Consider the following 23,521-nt stretch of genomic DNA (forward strand, 5'->3'; position numbering starts at 1 on the left):
TTTACTAACTTATACTTTTACTCATATGCTTTCAGAATCATTTGACACCATGTGAAAATGTTATGAAAATACTGCATATGTTGCATGCTGATAGCTTTTGTTCTCTCATAGGTGCTGGAATGATTACGGGCACATTTGAAGAATCTTTGAAGTATATGGTGAACAGTTCACTGAGCCACAGCCTACTGGATGCCAGCTTTAGCGCCTCTGAAACTATTGCCTGGAAAGACGATGTGGCTGGACGAACTAATTACAGACTACAAGCATCAAGCCCACTTGGACTATCTGCATCTTTGCATTCCTCCTCACAGTCTCTGTCAAAAGGTGATCATGTTAAAGCAGATGGTGACATGGATGGAGACATCAAGGTTGGTCCTCTGTTTGCTAAATTTGAATACACTATGTCCTACATGATTGATGGCAAGGATGATAACAGAGGAGAATCAACATTCAAGCTTGATTCTTCATTTATTCAACTCGAAAACAAGATGAATGGAGACTACACAGATAATGTATTGACTGTCCGATCCAAAACTATGACACCGAATGAAGCCTTGAAACATATGTTAGAGCTGAAACTAGAGAACTGCAAGTTTACTCTGAAGTCAGATGCTACAGCAAAAGGTCTGAGCAATACTATTAATAACAAAGTTGACCTCGCCATCACTTGTGAAGCTGCAAACCTTAAGGTGGAAACAGAAATCGATGATGGAAAAAACAGAGGCTATGGTGTTCTCTCTGGAACACTGGACAGTGATGGTCTGGAGACAAATGCGGATGGCTCTGTGGTGTTTGACTCATGCCGTGGGTCCCACAAATCCTCCCACAGAATTAACAGGGCATCCGGTTTAACCACTAGTGGCACAACCAATTTGCAGTGCAGCCCAATGACATTTGAAAATGCCTTTGATGGTAGGATTGATGACACTAGAGCCACATTATCGATGACATCCAAAGCAGCTGGCCGGGACAACGATGGGCAGCTCAAAATGGAGGGTACAGTAACTTCCTCACAAGCTGCTGTCAGCACAGTTCTTAAGGGAAATCTCTTTGATGCCGACATTGACTACACTTCGAGCGTGGGTCTAACTACAGAAGGCCTGACCTATACTGACAGTATGACAGGGGCTCTACAGGGTATGACAACAAGAAATTCCCATTCGTTGAAGGTTACTCTTTGGACCTTGGCTCTCCGCTCCAAGTCTGACTGCTTTGTTTGTGATGGCACATCTTACAAGCATGACATCAAAGTGAACCTAAAGCCATTTGTTGCAACAATAAGTACTAACAATGACATTGAGCTCTTTGACATGAGTCTAAGCAAAGAGGGACAACTGAAGCTGGAGCCGCTGAAGATGGATCTGTCAGGCAGCATAACTGGTGCTTCTACTGGTGGCGACCAAATAAAACACACTTGCTCCATCAACTATGCTGATCTAGCTGGATTTGTAAAATGCAACACAAACGTCAAACTCTCTGAGACCCAGTTTAATCACAACTTTGACTTGCAATATGCAGGGCTGGCATCTAAACTTAGCAGTGAGGCTCTGATCAATTCCAAGATCTTGCGTCTAGAGAGCACCCTACGGACGATGGCAGAACCTTTTAGTCTAACTGTTGATGCCATTGTCAATAGTGACAGTGAGGTGCAATTCTACGGGAAGCACAAGGGTCAGCTGTACAGCAAGTTTCTTTTGAGAGCGGAACCGCTTGGCATTGCCCACTCTCACGACTGCAGGGCATCCGCTACACATGAGATGCCCTCTGGGACAACTCACGAAACTCACCTTGAAAATAAGCTTGAAGGTGTCTTGACACCCAGTGAACAGTCCTGGCTCTGGAAGATTAAGTCTAAGATAAACGACCATGCTTACAATCAGGAAATCAGCACTTACAATAATGATGAGAGAATGGGGATAGAATTGGCTGGCGTGGTCTTCACCAATCTTGTAAACAAAGCAGCCATGTCTGATGATCCCGAGTTCCAGAGTGATCACTCTTTTGACAACCAAGAATTTAGTCTATCGGCGTTCCTTAAATATGACAAGAATAGTGACTCCCACATACTTTCCCTGCCTTTTATTGATAATCTTCCTGAGGCTTTTGAACAACTCAAAGCCTCAATTGTGAATGCACTGGAGGCAGTGCAGCAATATATCAACAGTTTAGATGTGAATAATGTTGTTGCTGAGTTCAGAGCTACTTTGGAGAAAATACCACAAGATGTGGAAAATTATATAACAGATTTGGACCTTGAAGGAAAATTCAAGCAAGCTAATGAGGCATTGGTTTCCTGGATGAAAAACTATGCAATCTCAGTGGATGACTTGGAGGCCATTGTGGAGAATTTGAGAGAAGACTTTGAAAAGTCTTTACTGGACACATCAAGTAAAATAAGAGACATTATGGTGAAAATCAAAGAATATGTTGAAAGTGGGACCTTGTCTGACACCATATCATATTTCTTTAGACAGCTTGGAACTGCTTTCAGGAGCTTTGATGATATGTATCAGATTTCCCAGACACTTGTCAGGGCAATTGAAGCAATTGAGGACATCATCAGGCAAATTGACATGGAGAAACTGACAGACAGCAGTTTGGGTTGGCTGCAAGAGCTTGACACAAAATATGGAATAAGGGATTGGCTACAGGAGAAAGTCAGTGAACTGAAGCAAGTCATAGACACATTTGATATTATGATGTTAGCCCAAGATCTAAAAGACTATATAGAAACTACTACATCTGATTTACTTCTATTTTTGGGACAAATTTCAGATCAACTTCCGACCAAAGACATAAAAAACACACTTGAAACTATGAAAGACATTCTTGTCAACTGGCTTGATGAATATGAAATTGATAGCAAAATTAATTCTGTGATCTCTAAAATACAGGACCTCCTTCAACGCTATGAAATTGATCAGAAGTTTGAGATGCTCACTAATGACTTTGTTGAACTGATAAAACAATACAAAGTCCATGAAACTCTGCAACAAGTGGCAGATGAACTAAAGAAAATTAAAATTGAATATTTCTTTAACAAATTCATGCAAGTTCTTGATGATGTTATCAATCAGTTAAAATCTATTGACTTTAAACAAAGTATTGATGATTTAAATGAATACATTTCAACAACAGCCAAAGCAATACAGGAGTTTGATTATAAAAGTAACATTGATGACGCCAACCAGAAAATCAGTGAAGTTATTGAGTATGTGAATGAACACATTAGAACATATGAAATTCCACAAAAAATTGAAGCTTCTCGACAGTTTCTCAGAGAGATTCAGTCCACCATATGGAATTACTTGGATCAACTCAAAGCAACAAGAGTGGGAGAGTTGCTCATCATGTTGAAGGATGTTGTTGACAAAACTGCTTACAAAGACATTCAGTTCAAGGTACAAGACATATTGGAGGATGTGAGACAGAGAGTCACTGACATGGACATCAAAGCTGAAATTATGTACTACTTGGAGAGGGCCAGTAAGTCCTATACTAATATGCTGGTCTACATCTCTCTTCAATTTGATAAACTGATTGAGACAATTCGGCAGGTGGCAAAGGACCAAGAGATTCTTGACCAAATCAGTAATTCTGTAGAGGGCATACTCGATGCCCTAAAAAAGGCAGATATTCGAACTTCTTCCTTCACTGTCCCACTGACAGATCTCACAATTCCGGCTGTAACCATAGCCCTTCAGAACCTTCAAGACATTGATATTCCATCTAGCATTACAATCCCAGAATTCACCTTCCTTGAAATAGTCGAGGTGGCACCCATCACCATTGATTTTGAAAGCCTCAAGCAGATGATAATTGACCTAATTGATAAAATTCGTGCCTTTGAGCTTCCGGTAGTAGAACTTGAAGCTATGTTTGGAGATTTAAGGGTTCTATACATGTCTGACCTGCCAGACCTTACTTTCCCTGGGATCACACTTTCGGAAATCAGGATCCCTGATATAATTCTACCCAAATTGAACTGTGAAGACTTTGATATCACAAAATTGCCAATTCCTGAGGTGAAGCTGCCAAAGATCCCAAGCGAGGTCCAAGTGCCTGCCTTTGGCAAACTCTATGGTGAAGTAAGGATAAACTCACCCCACTACACACTGACGACAGGAGCCAAACTAGAAAACTCAACAACTGCTCCCAAATCCCCTCAGTTCACCGCTACTCTGTCCTCCCAGGCCAAATCAACCATTGAGCTTTTTGAGTTCTCCTTGGATGGCACTCTCCGCCTGGAAGCCCCGAGAATGAAGAAGATGATCCTTAAAGAGACACTTAAAGCCTCTCACATGGCTTATCACATTGACCATGAGGGTACTTTGATTTTCAGTGGACTATCAGCTGAAGTAACAGCAAATACTACCGCTAAGGCTACCACTGCATTATACACAGCTGATTTGGAAAATAATTTTGAGTTTGCCTTGAAGAATGGAATTTCTGCAACAATGAGCACAAACTACAACCACAATCTCAATATCCCAATCGCAGATATTTCAAGTCAGGCCACCATGACACAAATATCAAAGGCACAATTTGAATCTGGTGCTATCTCTGTGACTGTTGTGACAATTGGCAGTGGGAAGGTGGCAGGGTGGGTAGATGGCTTTTCGGATGAGGGTACACACAACAGCAAACTGGAGTTTAATGTCAACATTGGCACTGCAACATGTCAATTTAATGGAGAAACAATAAGCAAGGCCTTTACACTGAAACAGGACATCGATATTGAATCGGCCATTATGAGTCATGTGAGAGTTAATGTCATACTCGAAACAGAAACTCCATTTATTGAAAGCAGTCGCATGACCTTGAAGGGAGTAGCTAAGATAGAAGACCTAAAGTTTGATCTGAAAGCCTACCATGATGCCGTGCTGAGGGGTAAAGCAAGTGGCACCATTTCTAACTCTCTAGAGTTTTTGGCAAAGCCATTTGAGGTAGTCCTTGACAGCAAAAACAAAGGGAATGCCAGGATTGTCTTCCCCCTAAAGCTGACCGGAAAGGTTGATCTCCAGAATGATTATGGATTCATTCTGAACTCAGAGAAACAGCGTGTCTGCTTTGTGGGGTTGGCTCGCTTCAATCAGTACAAGTACAACCACAACTTTACCCTGGACAATAACAAATATGATGTTGGCATTTATGGTGCCATGAATGGTGAGGCCAACCTCGACTTTTTGACTGTACCTCTTTCAATCCCAGAGATGACTCTGCCTTATTTCAACATGAAAACACCAATGATTAAAGATGTTTCGCTGTGGGAAGACTACGGCCTCCACGCTCTTCTTACTACTCCTCGCCAGTCTTTTGACATGAATTTTAACCTGCTGTATCAGAAGAACCCTGACACACATGCACTCTACTTTGATCTTGTACCTCTATATAATATGATCAATAATAATGCTGAATTTCTGCAGATAAACTTCGAGATGGGAAGAGACTGGGTTTTCGATAATCTCATGGAGTCCTACAGTCATGCAAAGTCTCAGTATGAAAAATACAAAATTGACACATCCGGTCGGCCTCCAAGATACTTTAGGGTTCCTGGATACACCATCCCAGTCCTGAACATTGAAGTGTCTGCTTTCAGGGCTGAAATGCCAGCATTTAGTTTAATCATCCCCAAAGAAGTTAGCACACCAAGTTTTAAAGTGCCAGCACTGGGTTTTTCAGTTCCATCCTATACTCTTGTTCTTCCTTCCCCAGAGGTTCCAGTCTTGTATGTACCTGAAACACTCAGGGAGTTGTCTCTTCCAACATTCAGGTTGCCTGAAGTCCAGAACAGCGTTATGATACCAGCCATGGGGAATATGACATACGATTTTTCTTTTAAGTCCACAGTGATCACTCTAAATGTCAATGGTGGATTTTACAATCAGTCAGACATTGTGGGGAGATTAGGAGCTACCTCCACCTCTGTGTTTGATTTTCTGAAAGGAAAATTTGAGGGCACAACTAGGCTTACGATGAACAGAGGTCTTAAGCTGGCAACAACCATGGCTCTAGAGCACAAGAATGTTGAAGGAACCCATGATGGCTCTCTTAGCTGCACAAGGAGAGGTTTGGAGGTAACCGTGGCAAATGTTGCTAAAGTCAATTTCCCCATCTTGACTCTGGAGTTGGAACAGCAGTCACGTTTACATTCTCACAGCTCACCAATATTTGGCACTATACTGAAAGGGAAATACAACTTTAACATCCCCAACATGGCCAGAGGAGGTGGAGACATTGAGCAGAAGGTAGACCTAGGACTGGAAAGTATCTTCATCTCTGTGGATATTTATACAAAGGGAAAGATAGATGGAATCGTGATGGAGACCGGAAGGTTTTCTGCAGGTTTGAACAATGAAGTTTCCTTCTTCCTCAATGTAAAAGATTATCGGTCCTCAGTGGCCACATCAGTACAAGCGAAATATGACCATGGTGAAATTAAGATTTTGAACATTGAGTTGAGTGAGGACTTAGCACTGGAAGCATCTCCACGTCGTGTTTTTGCTGCAATAAAATTAACAGGCATCAATGAGGCTAACATTGCATCTTTCGTCACAAATGGGAAGCAATCTATCCAAGCTACTCTTGAGATGGCTCCCCTCACAACTGTATTGCTCCGTACGGCCTTTGATTTTTCTCAGCAGAGCCCCATTGGTGATGCAGAAATGCTCCAGGAAATAAACATTGACCTCACAGCAGAGAAGCAGTCATTGAAATGGAGTGGCAAAGAGCAAATCACCTCCATCATCCATGCATGTGATCTTGTGTTGTCAAATGATGGAGCAGAGATCCGCATGGAAGCAACACAGTCTTGGGAGGGGTATCTTGCCTTCCTGAAATCCATCAAGCTACCAGTGTATCAGAAGACACTGTGGGATGTTCTGAAGTTTGACCAGGTCACCAACACAGAAGAACGTCAATTCATTAACGGCTCCACCACTGTTGTTTACACGAAGAGTCCAGAGGGATACAAGTTTGGTTTTCGGGAAATTCCCAGACTGATCAATGAAATAAATGAAGTCCTGGAATATGTTGATCTTGATGTCTCTCTTCCACAAATCTTTACCACTCCACATATTGATGTACCTGATGAGATAATATTGCCTCAAATAGATATCAGCCTGCCTGGTTTACCCCAACTCACAATTCCAGCTCTTGAGATTGGCACAAAGTACTTTGAGGGTGAATACATTTCTCTGAAACTTCCAAAGTTTGAAATCGCCTTTTCAGGAATCCCCCCAGTGAAATTCCTTGATGACATAATGGCTCTAATGCCAAACTGTGGCATACCTCCATTTCAAATTCCCAAACAGTATATTGAAATCCCAGAGATGTCATTGAAGTTACCAGCTGTTATATTTATCCCAACTTTTGGAAATCTTTCAACAACAGTGAAGGTATCCTCTCCTATATATACGGAGACATGGACTACTGTAGTGGAAAATCAGTACCCTGAGCTTCTGACTTCCCTTAACGCTGGCTGCACCTCAACAATGGCCTTCCTTGCGTATGACTTGGATGGTACGTAAGGAAATTATTATCTCTATCCAAAAACTTAATCTTTGAATATTATTGAATTTAACTTTTAAATATTCTTATGTCCTGTTTTACATGTTTAAATTCTAGCAAAAGCAACTTGGCGCATTTTCGATGAAGCTTTCAGCATGAATGGAATTGGCAAACTGACCCACAGCGACCTTAATGTTAACTGGCAGCACACACTGACTCAGAATATCAGGTAAATACAGTTAAGTGGTATGTGCTATTCAATATATGTGCTATTAAAATTAAGCAAAACTAAAACCCAATTATTGCTTTGGGTTTGCCTGTAAATGTTTCTCCATTTTGTATTTGTTTAGTTATTTATTATTGTTTCTCTATTTGTCTGTGTTGTCATAGAACAAAGCGGCAAGAGCCTCAGGATTCCAGGTTGGTAGCATTCAAACTAATTTGTAAATAATCTCAGTCATACAATACAAAAATTCAGAAAATGATTTAAGAGCGATTTGTTTTCTCTTTCAGCTATCACCATACACTGAATGTGGACATCATGAGTCCAACCTTCATTGATGTGAGTTGCCGGTATGCATCTCAGAAAAATGGCATCACGGCTTCTGTTTCCTCTCCGTCTGCTGGGTTCATGGGATTTCAGCTTCAGAGGAGGTCGCCTTCACAATACTATGGAAAAGTCTTTGGTCGCTATCCGGTGAGACAAAAATCATGAATATGCCATTTGCAATTCTTTATTTTTTTAAAACAATATTTTTTGAAATGGTAAAAAAACGAAAATGGTAACTTAATTTTGTCTCTCTCTATCTCTCTCTCTCTCTCTCTGTGTGTGTGTGTGTGTGTGTGTGTGTGTAGTCTTCTCCTGACAAAGACACAGATATGGTTACTGTCAAAGCCACCCTGAGGAACTCAGAAAAACTGAGCCTCCAGATAGCTTGGAACTGGAACACTGTTAGCGACATCCTGTATGGGGTCAAGCAGAATACACCGCACATCGCCGCCTCCCTTAAGAAGTGTATCAACAAGTATCACACTGCTCACTTCGGCATGGATTTGAATCGAGCCTCTCTGAAGATGAAGAACGGTCTCTCCAACACCATTGAAAGAGCCTACCATGAGGTTCCTCAGATGTTCAACTCAATGGAGAACTCCATAGAACAGATCAACCAGCGGACCCAGGAAGTTTTAACGAGGGCCGCTAAAGGCATTCCATCTGTGGACCTCCAGGAGATGAGGAACAGGTTCTCGGCCAAAGCTAGAGAGCTGTACAAGTATTATGAAAAAAATGCACGGGTCCTCCTTGACGCTATAATGCAGTTCATCAAAGAGACCAAATTCCACCTGCCTGGACTGGAGGAGAAGCTCAGTGGGCAGGAGTTGTACCACAGAGTCCGACAATCTGTGTCAGCAGCTATTGAGCAGGTTACTAAAAGTTTCACTAGTCTAATGGAGGCCATTTACTCTCGCATTAGTGGCACTGAGATCACATTGCCATACTTTGATAAGGTCATCCGGGGGCAGGAGATATTAGACAGTAGTCTGCCAACGATGAAGTCCATTGAGGAGTATGTTGGTGAGGCCATGAAGAAGTGGGAGAATCTCAGGCTGGAGACCTTGTTTAAGAGCCTGAATGATTTCCTGAAGCTTTGCATTATGAAGGTGGAGGAATTCATGACTTCCCTTCAGGCTGTGAAGCTCAGTGAACTCTTGAGCGAACTCCGGTACCACCTTGCAGAAGCTGGAAGCACGCCTGCCATGGAGGAAATCAGATCAAAGTTGACAGAAGCAAAGGAAAATGCAGCCGTATACAAAGACATGGCAAAAATGAAAATTCAGGACATGTACAACGGTCTGACCATGGAGAACATCAACCAAACTGTAGTCTTCACTGCTGATGTGTTTGAATCCCATTTCCTTGGTGGGGCCAATGAGTTCCATGAGCAGCTGAGACATCACACACAGGGTGCAGAGCCCTACATCAAAATCTACAACAAAAAAGCGGAGTTAGAAATTCCCCTTCCTTTTTTCTGGAAGTCTTTTAGTGAATGGCCAACTCAGACCAGGGAATAATCTTTCAATAGGAAAGGGCAGGTTGCAAACAAGTGTTTGAGAAGGACTGTTAAGTCTGAAAATGTAAGAGATTGTATTTAACAGGGTAAACTAACACACATGTTTTTGTCATAAAGTTGTGTTTAATTAAGTTTTTTGTTTAAATTTTGAAATGAGACATGGTCATGAAATGAGACTGTAAATTAATTGTTTTCATCAATTAAATGCTTTATATTACTTCCAGCATTTCATTTTTTTTCACTCTATTTAGTTCAAGTGAATAGTCTCAAGATATAAAAGCATAGATTTCAATTAAATAATGCACTGTACTCCATGTGTCCAATTTGCCCTCCTTTCTAATGTGTTGTGCAGGCTGTATCCCTGTGTGTTCTTCTCCCTGCCATGTGGGGGCAGTGCAGTCAAACTGTTCATAACCGAGAGGATTTGAGCTCCTGCTCCAGACACAACACTGGAACCTCCTCCCAGCCTCGCAGAGTCTCTCTGGGTCTGTCTGCCCTGTCTGTCTCTTTGATATACACACTCAGGAAGAGTCTCGCTGCCTCCAGTATGCTGTCTACAATTCCCACCACAGTCTCCCTACTGGATACCTGGTGGGAAAACTGTAACCCCCCTACCGATCACTCATATCACCCAATCTGAACTGGGGAGGGGGTGGGGGGGGCAAAACAAATGTTGCTAAGCAAAGACCTGCCACCTGTTAGGAATCCGGGGCTGTTGTGTGTACTGGACCATGCTGGGTTTCCCACAGAAGTCTATTAAAAGGTTATAGATCATCAGCATGATAGTCTGAGGCTCTGACTAGATGCCAAAGGCCTGGTCTGACCCTTTCACAGAAGTGCTGTCCCTTTAAGGTCAGGATTGAATGGCTGGGACTGGGAGCGGACATCTACCTCCTGATTAGCACGCTTGCTAAGTGTATGTCAAGTGGAAAGCACAGCAAAGGGTTTAAAAAGCCACAGCTTTCCTCTGTAGACATACGGTATGTCACAGAGAAGAAGGGTCTTTAATTTAATACTGAACACTTGGACTCTTATGAAAAGCAGTGTAATTCTCTCATGCAAAGTAGTTTTAGTATTTATTTAGTCTTCACCTCTGTAATGTGGTAATGGATATTCATCAAAAAGTATTGTTCTTCATTATCAACTGTATTCAGTTATTTGTAACAAGAGTAATAGTAACATTTGAACTGAGCAGTTTGCAAGTTGTGCTAAAGATTTGATTTAGAACCTGTTTATTGTCCTAACCACCCACTCTTTATCCAATTAAAATTATGGAATATGTTGCATCATTTGAAGCTTAATTAGTTCTTGAGTGGAGTTCAAAGAAACACATTCTTACATTCTATGAGGTAAACTCTATGTAACCTCAGAGGGTCAGATGACAATCAGACAGCATGGGGATGGCAGAGTCTGGGGCACCAGGTGACTATTTTGCTAAACTTCATGGAGCTAATGTAAGTTTTGCTCAGATGCTGTCAGTACCTGGATGAGTCTGCAAATGGCAGAACTATCTGCTGCTTAGCAGATAAACTCGCTGCTTAGAAGATAAACTATACCACTCCAAGCTCAGTTTCAGTTCAAGCTTAGTTGGAAATGGCGTGTATTATTTTTGGCCTACGTGTTTCAGTGCATTTGAGGGTAGGGGAGAATCTAGCCTATGTAGCTTTTACAAACCTGAAATTATAATATACAAATTCTAAGAATCTGATAATGCTCAATCTGGGCATGGTCTATGACCAGTGTTTGCTTCAGTCGTGGGGAATATGTTTCTTATCAGGTTTGTTGGCTCAGTTCTGCTTGTCAGATGCTGGAGGTAACACCTCCGCAAGTATGACTGTCATTATGGAGCAGGGTATTCTTGGTAAAAAAATCAATCATGTTGACATTCAGGTAGTACTGTAGGTATTCCCTGTGTGTGTTTTGACAAGAAACTGTGTCCATAGTTCTATTACCCATTGTAGACTTTGGCACTTAGTCAGTAAAGGTTCCTAGAAAAAGCAGAATCATAGAAAGGTGTATGATGCATAGTCACATCCAATGTTAATATTTTAAAGACGCTCAAACGCTTAAAAGCTTGTCCAGAGGGCATATCTCAAAGGTATCTTATCGAGGTGGAGGGTTAGTTTTGGCAACACCTATTGAAATGTGACTGTTTCATACACAGAAATGGAGGAGCTGACAATGTTCTTTCAGCACACTTGAAATTCTTTACCACTTTTTCTTACACGTCGATATTTCTCAGAATAGAAATACGTGCAAATGTGCATCAAAAGCAACATTTTAGCCCTTTTAGTTTGAATAAGAAAAAATGCTAGTTCAGCTTGATATAAGATCCATTGTACCTTAATAAAATATAATAGATGAAACTAAATTAAAACAGATAATACTGTGGCAATGATGTATCTTAGTTTTTGCTGTTGTTGCTGTTGTGTATTAATCAGTTAAAGAATGTGCCGTGACTAGGGGTGGGATTATCAGGACCATGGATGATATTATCTCACTTTGGGGGGAAATAAGCTATTATTTTTTCTTCACATTCAGTTTATATTGCTTCCAGTCTAATCCTCCTGATCCCATCCAAAAAGATGCCTCTAGTGACGGGACATGAAATGATACGGCCATGCCTCACTGGACAAAATGGGTCAAATATAAGGCCATAGTGGAGAAGTTCACGCTTCATGTAAACATTTCTATGGGTCCATCTCTGCCACAGTCCAGAGTGCTTTTCACAACACCCATGGCAACCATACTTTTATAAAGGGAGTAAAGAAACTCCTTATTACAGTTAATGATTATGTAACAGGGACACTGGCCCTCTCAGAAACAATTAGTCCTACATTGAGAGTAGTAATTGCCTCCTGTTTATGAATAATTATTTCGGCAATGATCTTCAGAAAGCGAGCAAGCTGTGGTGAACAGACTAATAAGAAATCAGAAAAACAAGACACTGGCTAGTGAGTACAGGTTGGATTTTCTCGATGGTTTTGTACATTTATTTCGCAATAAAATGCTGTTTGTAGCAACCATGATGGATGCACACAGTGTTTAGTTTTTGTTTTTTTTTCAATAAAAAATACCTTATAAAATGGAGTAGGGAGAGGTAGTGGACGTAATATAAGCCATTGCACAGATGTTATAGCCCAGTCCAGTGTAATAAATAACATGTCCCATTGTAGAATACCCCTGAGCTGGATTTTGGCCAGTGGTGAGTAATCTCATTTCTGTGAGGGGGTAACAAGGCTGCGAAAGAAAACAAAATGTCAATGATTTACAGGGTGTGCAAAAGGCAATAAAATATGGGGCTGTTCCGTTCCACCCCTCGAGTCCGTCCTGCTACAGCTGTGAACGAACCACACACTGATAAAAATCACACAAGGGGTGGCTTTGCGCAGATTCTCCGTCCTGCCTCTGGACTTGACCTTCTTCATGATGAAATGCAGGCTTGTGCCATTCGAGACGTTGGCATTTGGGTGTCATCAGCTCCTCGCACTGAGATCATAATTAATCAAAAGGTCATTTGTCTGTTTTACCCCTTTGGAGCTGACGTGCAGTTGTCAGGGTGCACCACCAGTAGTAGCCTATCGCTTATAACGAGAACACCTGCCAGCAGGCCACACGCTTTTCACTACCTGAAACTAGTCGTCACTCTGCGCCCAATTCACTATGCGATTCACACAAGGGCTTTTCAAGAGCTCCTAGAGGAATTTTGTGAACTTTTATTTTCTGAGTTGATTTTATATATTCTCCATGTTTTATTTTTCTCCAAAGGGGAAAATCATGAAGGAATGCTAGATGTTATTGCAATGGAAGACTGTTTTATTTTGTTTGTATGTTTTTTTTTGGAACACAAAACTGCAGAATTAAGAATTATTGGGAAGGAATGCATGAGTTTTGCTGTAAACTAACCTGTCATCATATCCAATCCATCCCCATATTTTAAAATATTTTCAAACAAATTAATAGAAAAAACCTTGTCCTCATTTTGTGTGTGATGTGCATGTACATTTTCATTGACCTTCTTGCAACACATCTAATGATATTAGATGTCTTTGTTTACTCCCTCTGTCTCTCGCTCTATCTCTCTCCCCCTCTCTCTCTCTCTCCCTCTTTCTCTCTCTCTGTCTCTATTTCCCTCCATCTCTCACTTTACCCTGTGTTCAAACTCAACCTGCCTCTAGCATGCCAAAGATTCTTCTTTTTTTTACTCTGGGTTTCATAGATCTTCATCTGTAAGAATAATATCCTTCTGACAATGCTCAGCTGTTTCTTAAATCATGGCCCATGTCAAAAGAGGCCTGAGAGACAGGGCAGCTGAAAAAATATGTTTTTTTTATTTGCTCTCTGTAAGATGGTACATCTCTTGTTTATCTTAGAAACATTCCTGAAAATGCTGCACTGGGAAAGCCTTTAAAACATTTTATTTGAATATCTTTATTGTGTCTAAATGAACAGTTTAACATAAAATTAAAATCCATCACTGGATTTTGAAATCCATTGCATACCATTTCCAGAATTAAGAATTATTAGACCAGGGTTGAAACTTTGTGCACTGTTCTACGACTGAATGCATTTTTTTCTATACATGCCTTAATATCTTTGCTCATACTTCAGTCCAGATGTGTTCAGAAAATATCTACTCAAATATTGCATAATAATTTACTATATTTAAGTGTTGTGACATTCCTTTGCACATTCTGTGTTTCCTGTCAAGTGAGATTATCCACTTTGAAGGCTTTCAAACAGCCATTAAACCTCTCCACGGGATGCATTCTTGTTATCCTATATAATGAATATTAGCTGAGGGCGAGGACCTTCACACTGGGAACTGTTAAGACAGCGCAACGTGTATAGGCTCACAGTTGCTGTTGCTATTGGTTTCAGTGGGAAATGCTGAGGTAATAAAGATGGTCTGGACAAAAACTGTTGTAGCCACTGGGAAGGTAGGAAATAGGTCAATTTAGAAAAACTCAACACTCAACGGGGTCCTAAGCAGTCTGTGGACTAGAGGAAGGGGTAGACATGCACCGTTGACATGTAAGCAGCATTGCCTTCACAATTTCAAAATCTTGCTTCATATAATTGGCATACTTACATTATTTTTTAAATTGCAAAAAACATGCCGTCTGCTTGTTGTCTTCTATTGAGTCCTCCTTCACAAGTGTGAAGTACGTTTGGGTGCATTTAGGACTGCTGGAGAGAGGTCGAACAGGTCACACACTTAGTGCCTGTCATGTTCTCATAGTATAAAGAATGAATGTCCCCTATTATTAAGCCAGATATTGACACTAAGAGTAAGTGAAAAATGTACAGTATGAGGCATATATGGATTAACCAGGCACTGACATAAGTATAAGTACAGTATATATACTCTTTTGATCCCGTGAGGGAAATTTGGTCTCTGCATTTATCCCAATCCGTGAATTAGTGAAACACACTCAGCACACAGTGAACACACAGAGAGGTGAAGCACACACTAATCCCGGCGCAGTGAGCTGACTGCAACAACAGCGGCGCTCGGGGAGCAGTGAGGGGTTAGGTGCCTTGCTCAAGGGCACTTCAGCCAAGCCTACTGGTCGGGGTTCGAACCGGAAACCCTCCAGTTCCAAGGCCGAAGCGCTAACCAGTAGGCCACGGCTGCCCCAAATATACAGGGTATATTTACATACAGGGTAACAAGTGTAACAGACCTTTTGTCATGGACAGAATGCATTATAGGCATTCATTTATTATGAAACCATGCGACACACCGCAATGCTTTTTGTCCATGAAAAGTGCACATGTTAGCGAACATGTGGCATCTTCTATATATCAAAGGGAGATCTCCAAATGCTATAAAGCAATAATGCTGAACAGAGCAATCAAACATGAGTAGTGTGTTTTACTTGGAGGTCGACATTTCATAATTCACACACTGGACCAAATACTGTCTTATGACTGCTGCACTTAGTCTTGCACTGAAGCCAGCTGTGTACACTGAAATGTGTGCCATATTTGGTTATGATAGATAAGCTTTTGTTGCACTACTTCTTGCTGTGGTTGTCTCGATCCATTACAAGCCATTCCCAGACATTTCCTGGTTTGTGCCAGTAACTGATAGCTCATTGGACCAGCGGTGGGGAGCGGATGCATGGATCAAGTGTGAAAATGCAGACCTTCCACAATGTGAGCACTGCCTGGCACAGTTGCACTGGCATGCTGCTGTCCAGTTTGGACTTGATTAATGGTTCATAGTCCAGCTGGATTCAAGATGTTAAAGCTGTCCACCCGCTAATACAAGATGGAATTTGCAATAAGCTACAGTATGTGGCTTTGGATCGTCCTAGAACAACTGAGAGAATCCGTCATTCAGGAGATGCTGACAGACAGGAAGCCAAAAGAGAAAGTGAAGATTGTGACAAATGAGGAGACATCTGCCCCCCATGACTAGGGCTGGAGCTGTCAGAGCGAGGAGATCAGGGGGAAGAGAGATCTGCCACTTCCTCCCTCGGCGCTCCTCCAGGTTTTTTAACTGATCAAGCTTCTATCACTGTTATCAACATAAGGGTGTAGGACCAATGCAAAATAAATAAGCAGAGACAAATACATAGGCTACAGTATATATGCGAAAAAATTATTTTTAGGGAACATGTGGAATTTGATGAGACAGAATGGTACATGAACCCGACGTGTGAACAAATGTACAAAACATCCCTGCTAGGGCCATGAGTCCATGACGATGGATCTAGATGTTAGCTGTGTCAGCACGTGAGCTCTGGTCTCCAAACATACTCGGACTCATGATGAGAAAGGACAGGGCATCTGGACACTAATAGACTGAAATCAACTTCTCCAGCCCAGCGGAGGACAAATGCATTTAGGCTAAACGATTTTCCTGAGCTATGTTGAAACAAGATCGCACTGTTGTTCTCAGCTGGGGTTGTGGTGTCTAACCAACCACTATGTCATTTCTGTCAAAATATTAGACATGCAGAATGCACATTGGCCATGTAGTTCAACTGCACTACCAACGCCAAGATCCTCTGTCTCAACATTTTAAACCAATGCATGTTAATGACATGCAAATGTAAAACTGTCATCAAAACTACAGTAGTATTTTGATTTATTTTAGTGAATGATTTTTTAAAACAATGATGAATGATGCCTCCTTTTACTTGAATTATGTGTGGCCGGTACCGTGGGTGGCTTGTGGTTTGATGGGGTCAGCACGTCTAAGTTTCCCTGGCCGGGCGGGCACTCATTGGCCAGGTGGGTGGAAGTTGAACATGGGGTTGATGGATATGAGGTTTTCTGTCAAGGCATTTTCCCCTGTTAGGTAAAGGTAGAGAATTTATAGTATTTTTTTTAAATGTCTGTCAGTGATGAATGACCCATGTGATGAATGTGACCGTGGTTGTAATCGGAGCTCAGAGAATGATGATGTGATTGGATGTGAGCGACCAGGGCTGGGGCTGGGCTCGGCACTCGAGTCTCCTCTCCTTTCCTGCCCCCTTGGTTCATGTAAATCACCTGAAACATACTCACAAGACAGAGCCTGAGAAACCTTATGTGTTTGGAGACGATCATTTTAGGAGAGGATATACTGTATATTTTTAAGGAAAGATATGTAATGTCCTTAAGATGAGTACACAAGGTTCGAGGTTCTTGTAATTGTGGAGTACTTAAAGCACCTAATTCTCACTCACAGGGCTTCAGAACCTGCCTGTGAGGAAAATCAAGACTTTAGGAGAGGATATTAGATGTGTGCAAGTATGTAAGTATGAGAGGTTCTAGTTTCTTCAGAACATGTCTCCACTCACGGAGTCCGAGTCAGAACCTGCCACAAGAAGACCTTCTGAGAAATAAACATTGGAGCCGAGGATGTAAAGGACCAGTGTGTGGTTCTGGGTTCTTGTGCATGTGACCATGTGACTCACCTAACTAACAGTCGGAGCAGAAGGTCTCAGGGTCAACCTGCTGTGAATGGAACCCATGCTAAGGAAAGAATATTGGAGAAGAGGACGGCATCAAAGCCGTGTCTGTGGTTGAATATTCGAGTGTTTGTTGTAAATGTAGAGATGTACATCAACGGCTAGATGTGCCTATATGCTTACTATGTAAAATGCACAAATTAAACTAGGGCCCAGGTCCAAGAAAAAGTCATAAATAGTATTTATTTTATATCTGAAAATGTATTTAAGGAACCCTGTCAGAGGCTGTTTGAATAGGCTTGGTGCAGATGATAAAACTAACCACAGTATTGATGTCTCAAGGGTCAGGTAGCACAAGTTTGGTTCAGGCCCCAGGGACATCAGGCCTGGTCCTGAGACCATCTCCAGGGAGGAGAGAGAGAGAGAGAGAGAGAGAGAGAGAAAGAGAGAAAGAGAGAAAGAGATTGAGACAGAGGGATGACCGTATGAAAGTGTTTACATGGGTGCGTTTTTACATGGTTTGAAAGATGTGCGAGTTTCCCCGTGGGAGCAACAACGATGATAGCTCAACCTGTTGGGTCTGGCCTAAACTTAAATCACTTCCCCAGATTTCAAAGCCTTCAGTGTGTCAGGACTGATATATGCCTGAGAATGTCCATAAAACAGCAGCTGGAAGGTGACTGTGCAACATATAAAGACCAGGGCACACTTCTGACTACCGAGCATATCCTTCACATTGTGTGGCGAATTGTTTTTCTCCCAGATCCTGTGGGTGAAACTCTACTCCATAACTGGATGTTAGTGGAACTGCAGTGGTTACAAGGGTTCGAATGTCTAGACGTCTTTGGCTGCCTTCAATTCAAATAATCACCGAACCAGCATTGGAATACGTAATTTTGGTGAATGTTTTCATCTCATTTGGTGAATGTTTTCATCTCATCTCAGTTCATCATCCGATCACACCTCTGGGAGACATTCTGTGCGAGCGCTATGCCAAAGGCAAGCACTATACTTCACACTTCACACTGCCATTCCTACACAAACATTAACATCTCCAGAGTTCCAGAGTGTCAAATGAATATTACAGGTTCTGTGTAACAGGCATAGTAGATATAGTAGACTTTAAGTAGAAATGTCTTTGTACATTGTACCCCCCCCCCCCCCCCCCCCCCCAAGGATCCTATGATAATCTTTACCTCCCTGCACCATAGTTACCAACTGACACAACGTATCAGATCAAAAGTTCTATTCCTGTCTGGAATGAGCAGTGAAACAATAGACATTCCATACATAGCATTCTCTGTTCTCTGCCTTTCAGTGGGCCGAGTGAAATCAATAACAGCACTGCTTCAGCATGCAGGCAATCACAAGTTATATTCCCCTTTTGGTCAACTGAGTGGGGACAAACAGCCACTGATTGCATTGAATGGGGAGGCCCCTGGATTGATGGTATAATGAAATGGTTTCATGTCTTTCTCTCTCTCTGTGTTCTTTTGTATAGATGTTAGAATGAACATGGAAAGCAACATTCAACACTACATTTCCATAAGCTTTCTTGATAACCAAAACAAATGTACTGAGTTCAATGCAGATCTAAATATTCGGGTGCAGAAAAAAAGAGGAACATGCAATATGCATATGCAAAGGTCTCACAGTACACTTGTGTATGTTAAATAAAAACAATATGATTTCAACTCAGAATTTCCTGTGTCATAGTGTGCATGAATTCTGATGTAACAGACAATCAAAGTTAAGGGATTTTCTTTTGTTTCTGGCCTCTGAGATATATTGCCAATGATTCAGGTTGGGACCAGATTTGATGAGAGACACTGTATACAAACAGGCATTTCACAGCCAACTTTTGAAGCAAACATTTCTTTGCAAGTTCATAAATGTATCATACATGTGTGTTTCCAAACGGGCAATTACAGTGTGTTCAACATGTGTCTCCCTGTTGTCCATATGAGCTTCTGAGGAAACATAAACACAATCAGCGGTGGGTGTACACTCTGGACTTTCATACAATGCCAAGGTGTCATGGACATTGTCCATTCATCAATGGGAGTCCATGGGAGAGAGATGGTCAGTCAGACATGCTTGCAAAAAGGCATTTGCTGTTGGTGGTACAAAAATGAACAGTTAAACGAGAAATGTTTCAACACACAGTCTATTTGTGGATGATAACGAGTCAAAAAAAGAGTGTTAAGAAAAAACATTTAGAAGTCAAAGTCAAGATCAAGGTCAACTTTATTGTCATTCAATCCACTCAGCCCAATGAAACTGTGTTTCAAGCTCAATCTATAAACATAACCATAAAAGACAAGTGCATATAAGACAACAATAGGTAGACATAATAGACAGCACAGACAGACAAAAGATATACTGTAGGTATAGGCCTATAGACAAACTATAAGATAAGAATATATTGCACGCTGTTTTCACAGTGTTTGCGTTATTACACAGGTGGGGTCTCTAAGGCCGGATGCAGACTGCCGGCGTGGCATGAGCGTGTCAGCTGCGTGGCATGTCCATTTTCATTTCAGCTCCCATGTTGTTATGGTTGCACACTTCCTGCGTGACATGCACATCTCAGGCGCAGCTCAAGCTGCACTGAAAACCTGTGCATGCTACAAATAGGACTGGCGCCTATTTTTTCACGCGACCCGCAAGCATGTTGGAAGTGTTTCCAGGCAAAATAGACTATGAAAAGATGTTTTATATGTCATTTTGACAAGAATACATTTCATAAATGACATTTTGATATTTGAAAGTCTCTAGGTTTTGACATCGATGCATTCATGTATATAAATGTAAATTAAAAAGAAATAAATGTAAAATAATAATAAAATAAAAAAAATAATATTAAAAACAATATATTAAATGGGTTATTTATGTGCAAACAAATGTACAAAGAAAAAATATTGATGTGTGTACAGACAAGGCTGGCAACAGATGTGAATAGAGGTAGAAAATGTCACGCAGCTGCCACGCAACTGACACACAAAAGACACGCCACACTCACGCCATGCCGGCAGTCTGCAGCCGGCCTAACTATCGTGGTGGCTCTGCTAAGGCAGTGGGACAGGTGTAGATCTGGTATAGATCGGCGTTCTGATGAGGTTCTCTGCACAGGTGTAGATCTGGTACAGATGGGAGTTCTGATGATGTTCTCTGCACAGGTAGATCTGGTGGGAGTTCTGATGGTGTTCTCTGAACAGGTAGATCTGGTGAGAGTTCTGATGTTGTTCTCTGCACAGGTGTAGATCTGGTACAGATGGGAGTTCTGATGATGCTCTCTGTCCTCCTCACCACTTCCTGAAGACACTCTGGAGGGCCTGAGGTGGTGCAGCTGCCAGACCAGACTGAGAGGCCACAGGACAGGATTGTCTCTGTAGAAACACAGGACAGGATTGTCTCTGTAGTGCCCCTGTGGAAACTCAGGACAGGAGTGGGGAGATTTGTTCTCCTCATCTGTCACAGGAAGTGAAGGTGGTGCTTGACCCTCTTGACAAGGGAGGTGGTGTTTGTAGTCCATGCCTGGTCATCTGTGATAACAGATAATCATAACAGCTTATCCAGCACGGGGTGGGCTTCATACGATGATAGACACAACTTCATACCACTTCTGCGCTCAACCAGTGGCTGTGCTGATGGCATCAGTATTAAACAACGTGGACATGTATTTTATTTGACATTTTTGATGAAACAACTCGATCAAAACCTTCATTGGCAAGAAAGATATGTTTGCCGTACTACCAAAAGGATTTGGTAAGAGTTTAATGTACCAACTTCAGTTTGATTTCACTGGTGTTTACGCCCCCTTTCCTTGGAAATCAAAAGTGAACGAACAGTGCCAATCAACTGATAATTGATTTGGTGTCAGCCAGGCTGATTATCATCAGATTTATTTATTTTCTGTCCTTGAACTGTCCATGAACAAAATATCTTATTGTCAGCTTCTCATAGGTGTGAAAGAGGTCTATGTTCTGCATTCTCTTTTTATCTATAGACCCTTACAGGTGCATAAGTAATTTGGTGGCACAGAAAACAACATTGAGAGTAACTTGGGGGCAAACAAAAATAAATACATAAATAGATAAAACAAGTAAAGTCAAAATGTTGTATTACACTAAAGTCCGATTCATTTTAATTTCACAGTATCTGCATTGGTTTTGAAAATTTCAACCGGAAACCCTCTGGGAACAGATTGAAAGGGTCCATAAGAGGTATAATTAATGTCCAATGTAGTCTGTAATAATAAGCAACAAATGTATAAATGTGAAGTTGAAGTGTTAACCAGGAGAAGATATTGCCACTTGAGCACAAGGACCTCAGTGTGGCCCAACTACAGCATGGAATTCTGGGAAGCCTGTCTTTTACATTCTGCGTGAGTTGGAAATCAATATGGCAGTCATGCATTCCACCTATTACTGTACATTTAGTCTCCAAATGCATATAATCCACATAATATATAACTCGCTCCTTTGGATTTTTCCTAGGGTTATCACAGTCAATGAGTGTCAACTTCTCCAGGATACATAATTTAATAAATAAAGCAGTGAAGCAGGTAACTATTACCAGACATATTATATCCAATGGGTTACCATGCATGGTTTATGAGGCGCAATAGAACAAGATGTTGAAAGGAGGAAAAGTGCATTGAATTGATAGAGCACTTTGATAAACAGCTGAAAGTAATCTGAGGGGACCTACTTCTATGTTCTGCTGTGGTGCGTTGACAGGCACTTGAGGATTGCTGTGCACTCCATTCCCAAAGATGCATACAGATGGAGACCCAAGTTATGTGAATTTGTCTAATAAAAATTCAAATCCAGAGTCAAACCGAGAGTCAAAACGAGAGAAGAAGCATCAAAGAAGGGGAGGGGGAGGGTGTGCTGAAACGTCCACAGCGGTCCATCAGCCTTCCTTATGATTCAGTTCCCTCTCCAAATGCCTGACCCCTCCTTTCATCCTCCCTGCCAGAGAATCTGTTGAGGAGGACTTCCAAAGCCAGTTCAGAGGATAAGTACACTTGACCATCGTCCAAGCAGGTTTGTGTGTTTTATCAAAAAAGGGAAGCCATCCCTGCATGTGCAGTGCTGTTTGAGCGTGGTGTGACCATACTGAAATGCCTGCCAAGTATGAGGAAGAGGAAACTATAACCAAGAATAGAAGAGACAGTCTTATGAGAGGCTGTTTTTGTGTGTGTGTGTGTGTGTGTGTGTGTGCGTGTTGGATTTCTTCAGTTCTCAACACACCCTCATCCACCTGTCCTTGTGTCCTGGCAGTGCACATCTAAAGCTATTCCAATCAGCTGGGACCAATCTGTCCTTGGCCTACTCAGAATGGGAATGAAACTAGTTTTTGCATACTCGCATCCATGAGGCACGAGAAAACCTGTCAGACAGTCATAGCTTATGAGAGCTTTTACACAAAGCAGGAGCTCTGCTTAAAGATTGCCTCCACCTCCTAGGCTGCACCACGTACATGTGCAACATTTAAAACAAAAGCCAATATCAATAATGATAGTAGGAGTAACATTTGCTCAAGGTCTTCTGAAGGCCCAAACACATAAAAAATAAACAGTTTAGTTGGCATATGTTTGTATTGTTGTTTATGACGTTGACGTTGTTGTTGTTGTTGTTGTTGTTGTTTATGTCATATTATATACATTGCTGGTATGACCCATGGAAATAAACAGAACTTATGACTGTAATTTCCCAAATCCTCAGCAGGCCATGACCTGTCAGTTTGCATTTTGGACAGTATGTTAAACATCTCCTCCTTAAGCCTTCCCTTGAAGTTTGACTGCTCTTGTGAGATCAAGCTTTACATTGTCCAGACACCCAACTATTGACTGGGACACAGTAAGGCTGACATCACTTGTCATTGCTGCATCCAGGACCATTCCTTGCGGAGCTTCCAGGAAAGACATTAATCTGTTACGCTATCACAGCACATACTGTGGCTCTATGGCTCATCATTGCATCATGTCCAAGTTATCGCATCGTCGAAAAATGTCTGTGCTGAAGCCAA

General features: G+C 41.5%; 1 protein-coding gene across 1 annotated transcript in view; it reads left to right on the forward strand.

The window, feature by feature from the left end:
• apoba (apolipoprotein Ba) overlaps positions 1–9,740 on the forward strand; it is a 29,553-nt gene extending 19,813 nt beyond the window's left edge. Inside the window, exons 25-29 of the mRNA XM_076299787.1 lie at positions 112–7,521; positions 7,627–7,738; positions 7,900–7,929; positions 8,023–8,206; positions 8,365–9,740. Coding sequence (XP_076155902.1) covers positions 112–7,521; positions 7,627–7,738; positions 7,900–7,929; positions 8,023–8,206; positions 8,365–9,579 — 8,951 coding nt within the window. The 3' untranslated portion in view covers positions 9,580–9,740. The remainder of the gene's footprint in view (positions 1–111; positions 7,522–7,626; positions 7,739–7,899; positions 7,930–8,022; positions 8,207–8,364) is intronic.
• Positions 9,741–23,521: the final 13,781 nt, after the last annotated feature.

Source organism: Alosa pseudoharengus, unplaced genomic scaffold, assembly GCF_046254945.1.
Source record: "Alosa pseudoharengus isolate Yale_2024_CS ecotype anadromous, Long Island Sound unplaced genomic scaffold, YU_APseudo_1.1 YU_APseudo_1.1_scf_22, whole genome shotgun sequence".
NCBI lineage: Eukaryota > Metazoa > Chordata > Actinopteri > Clupeiformes > Clupeidae > Alosa > Alosa pseudoharengus.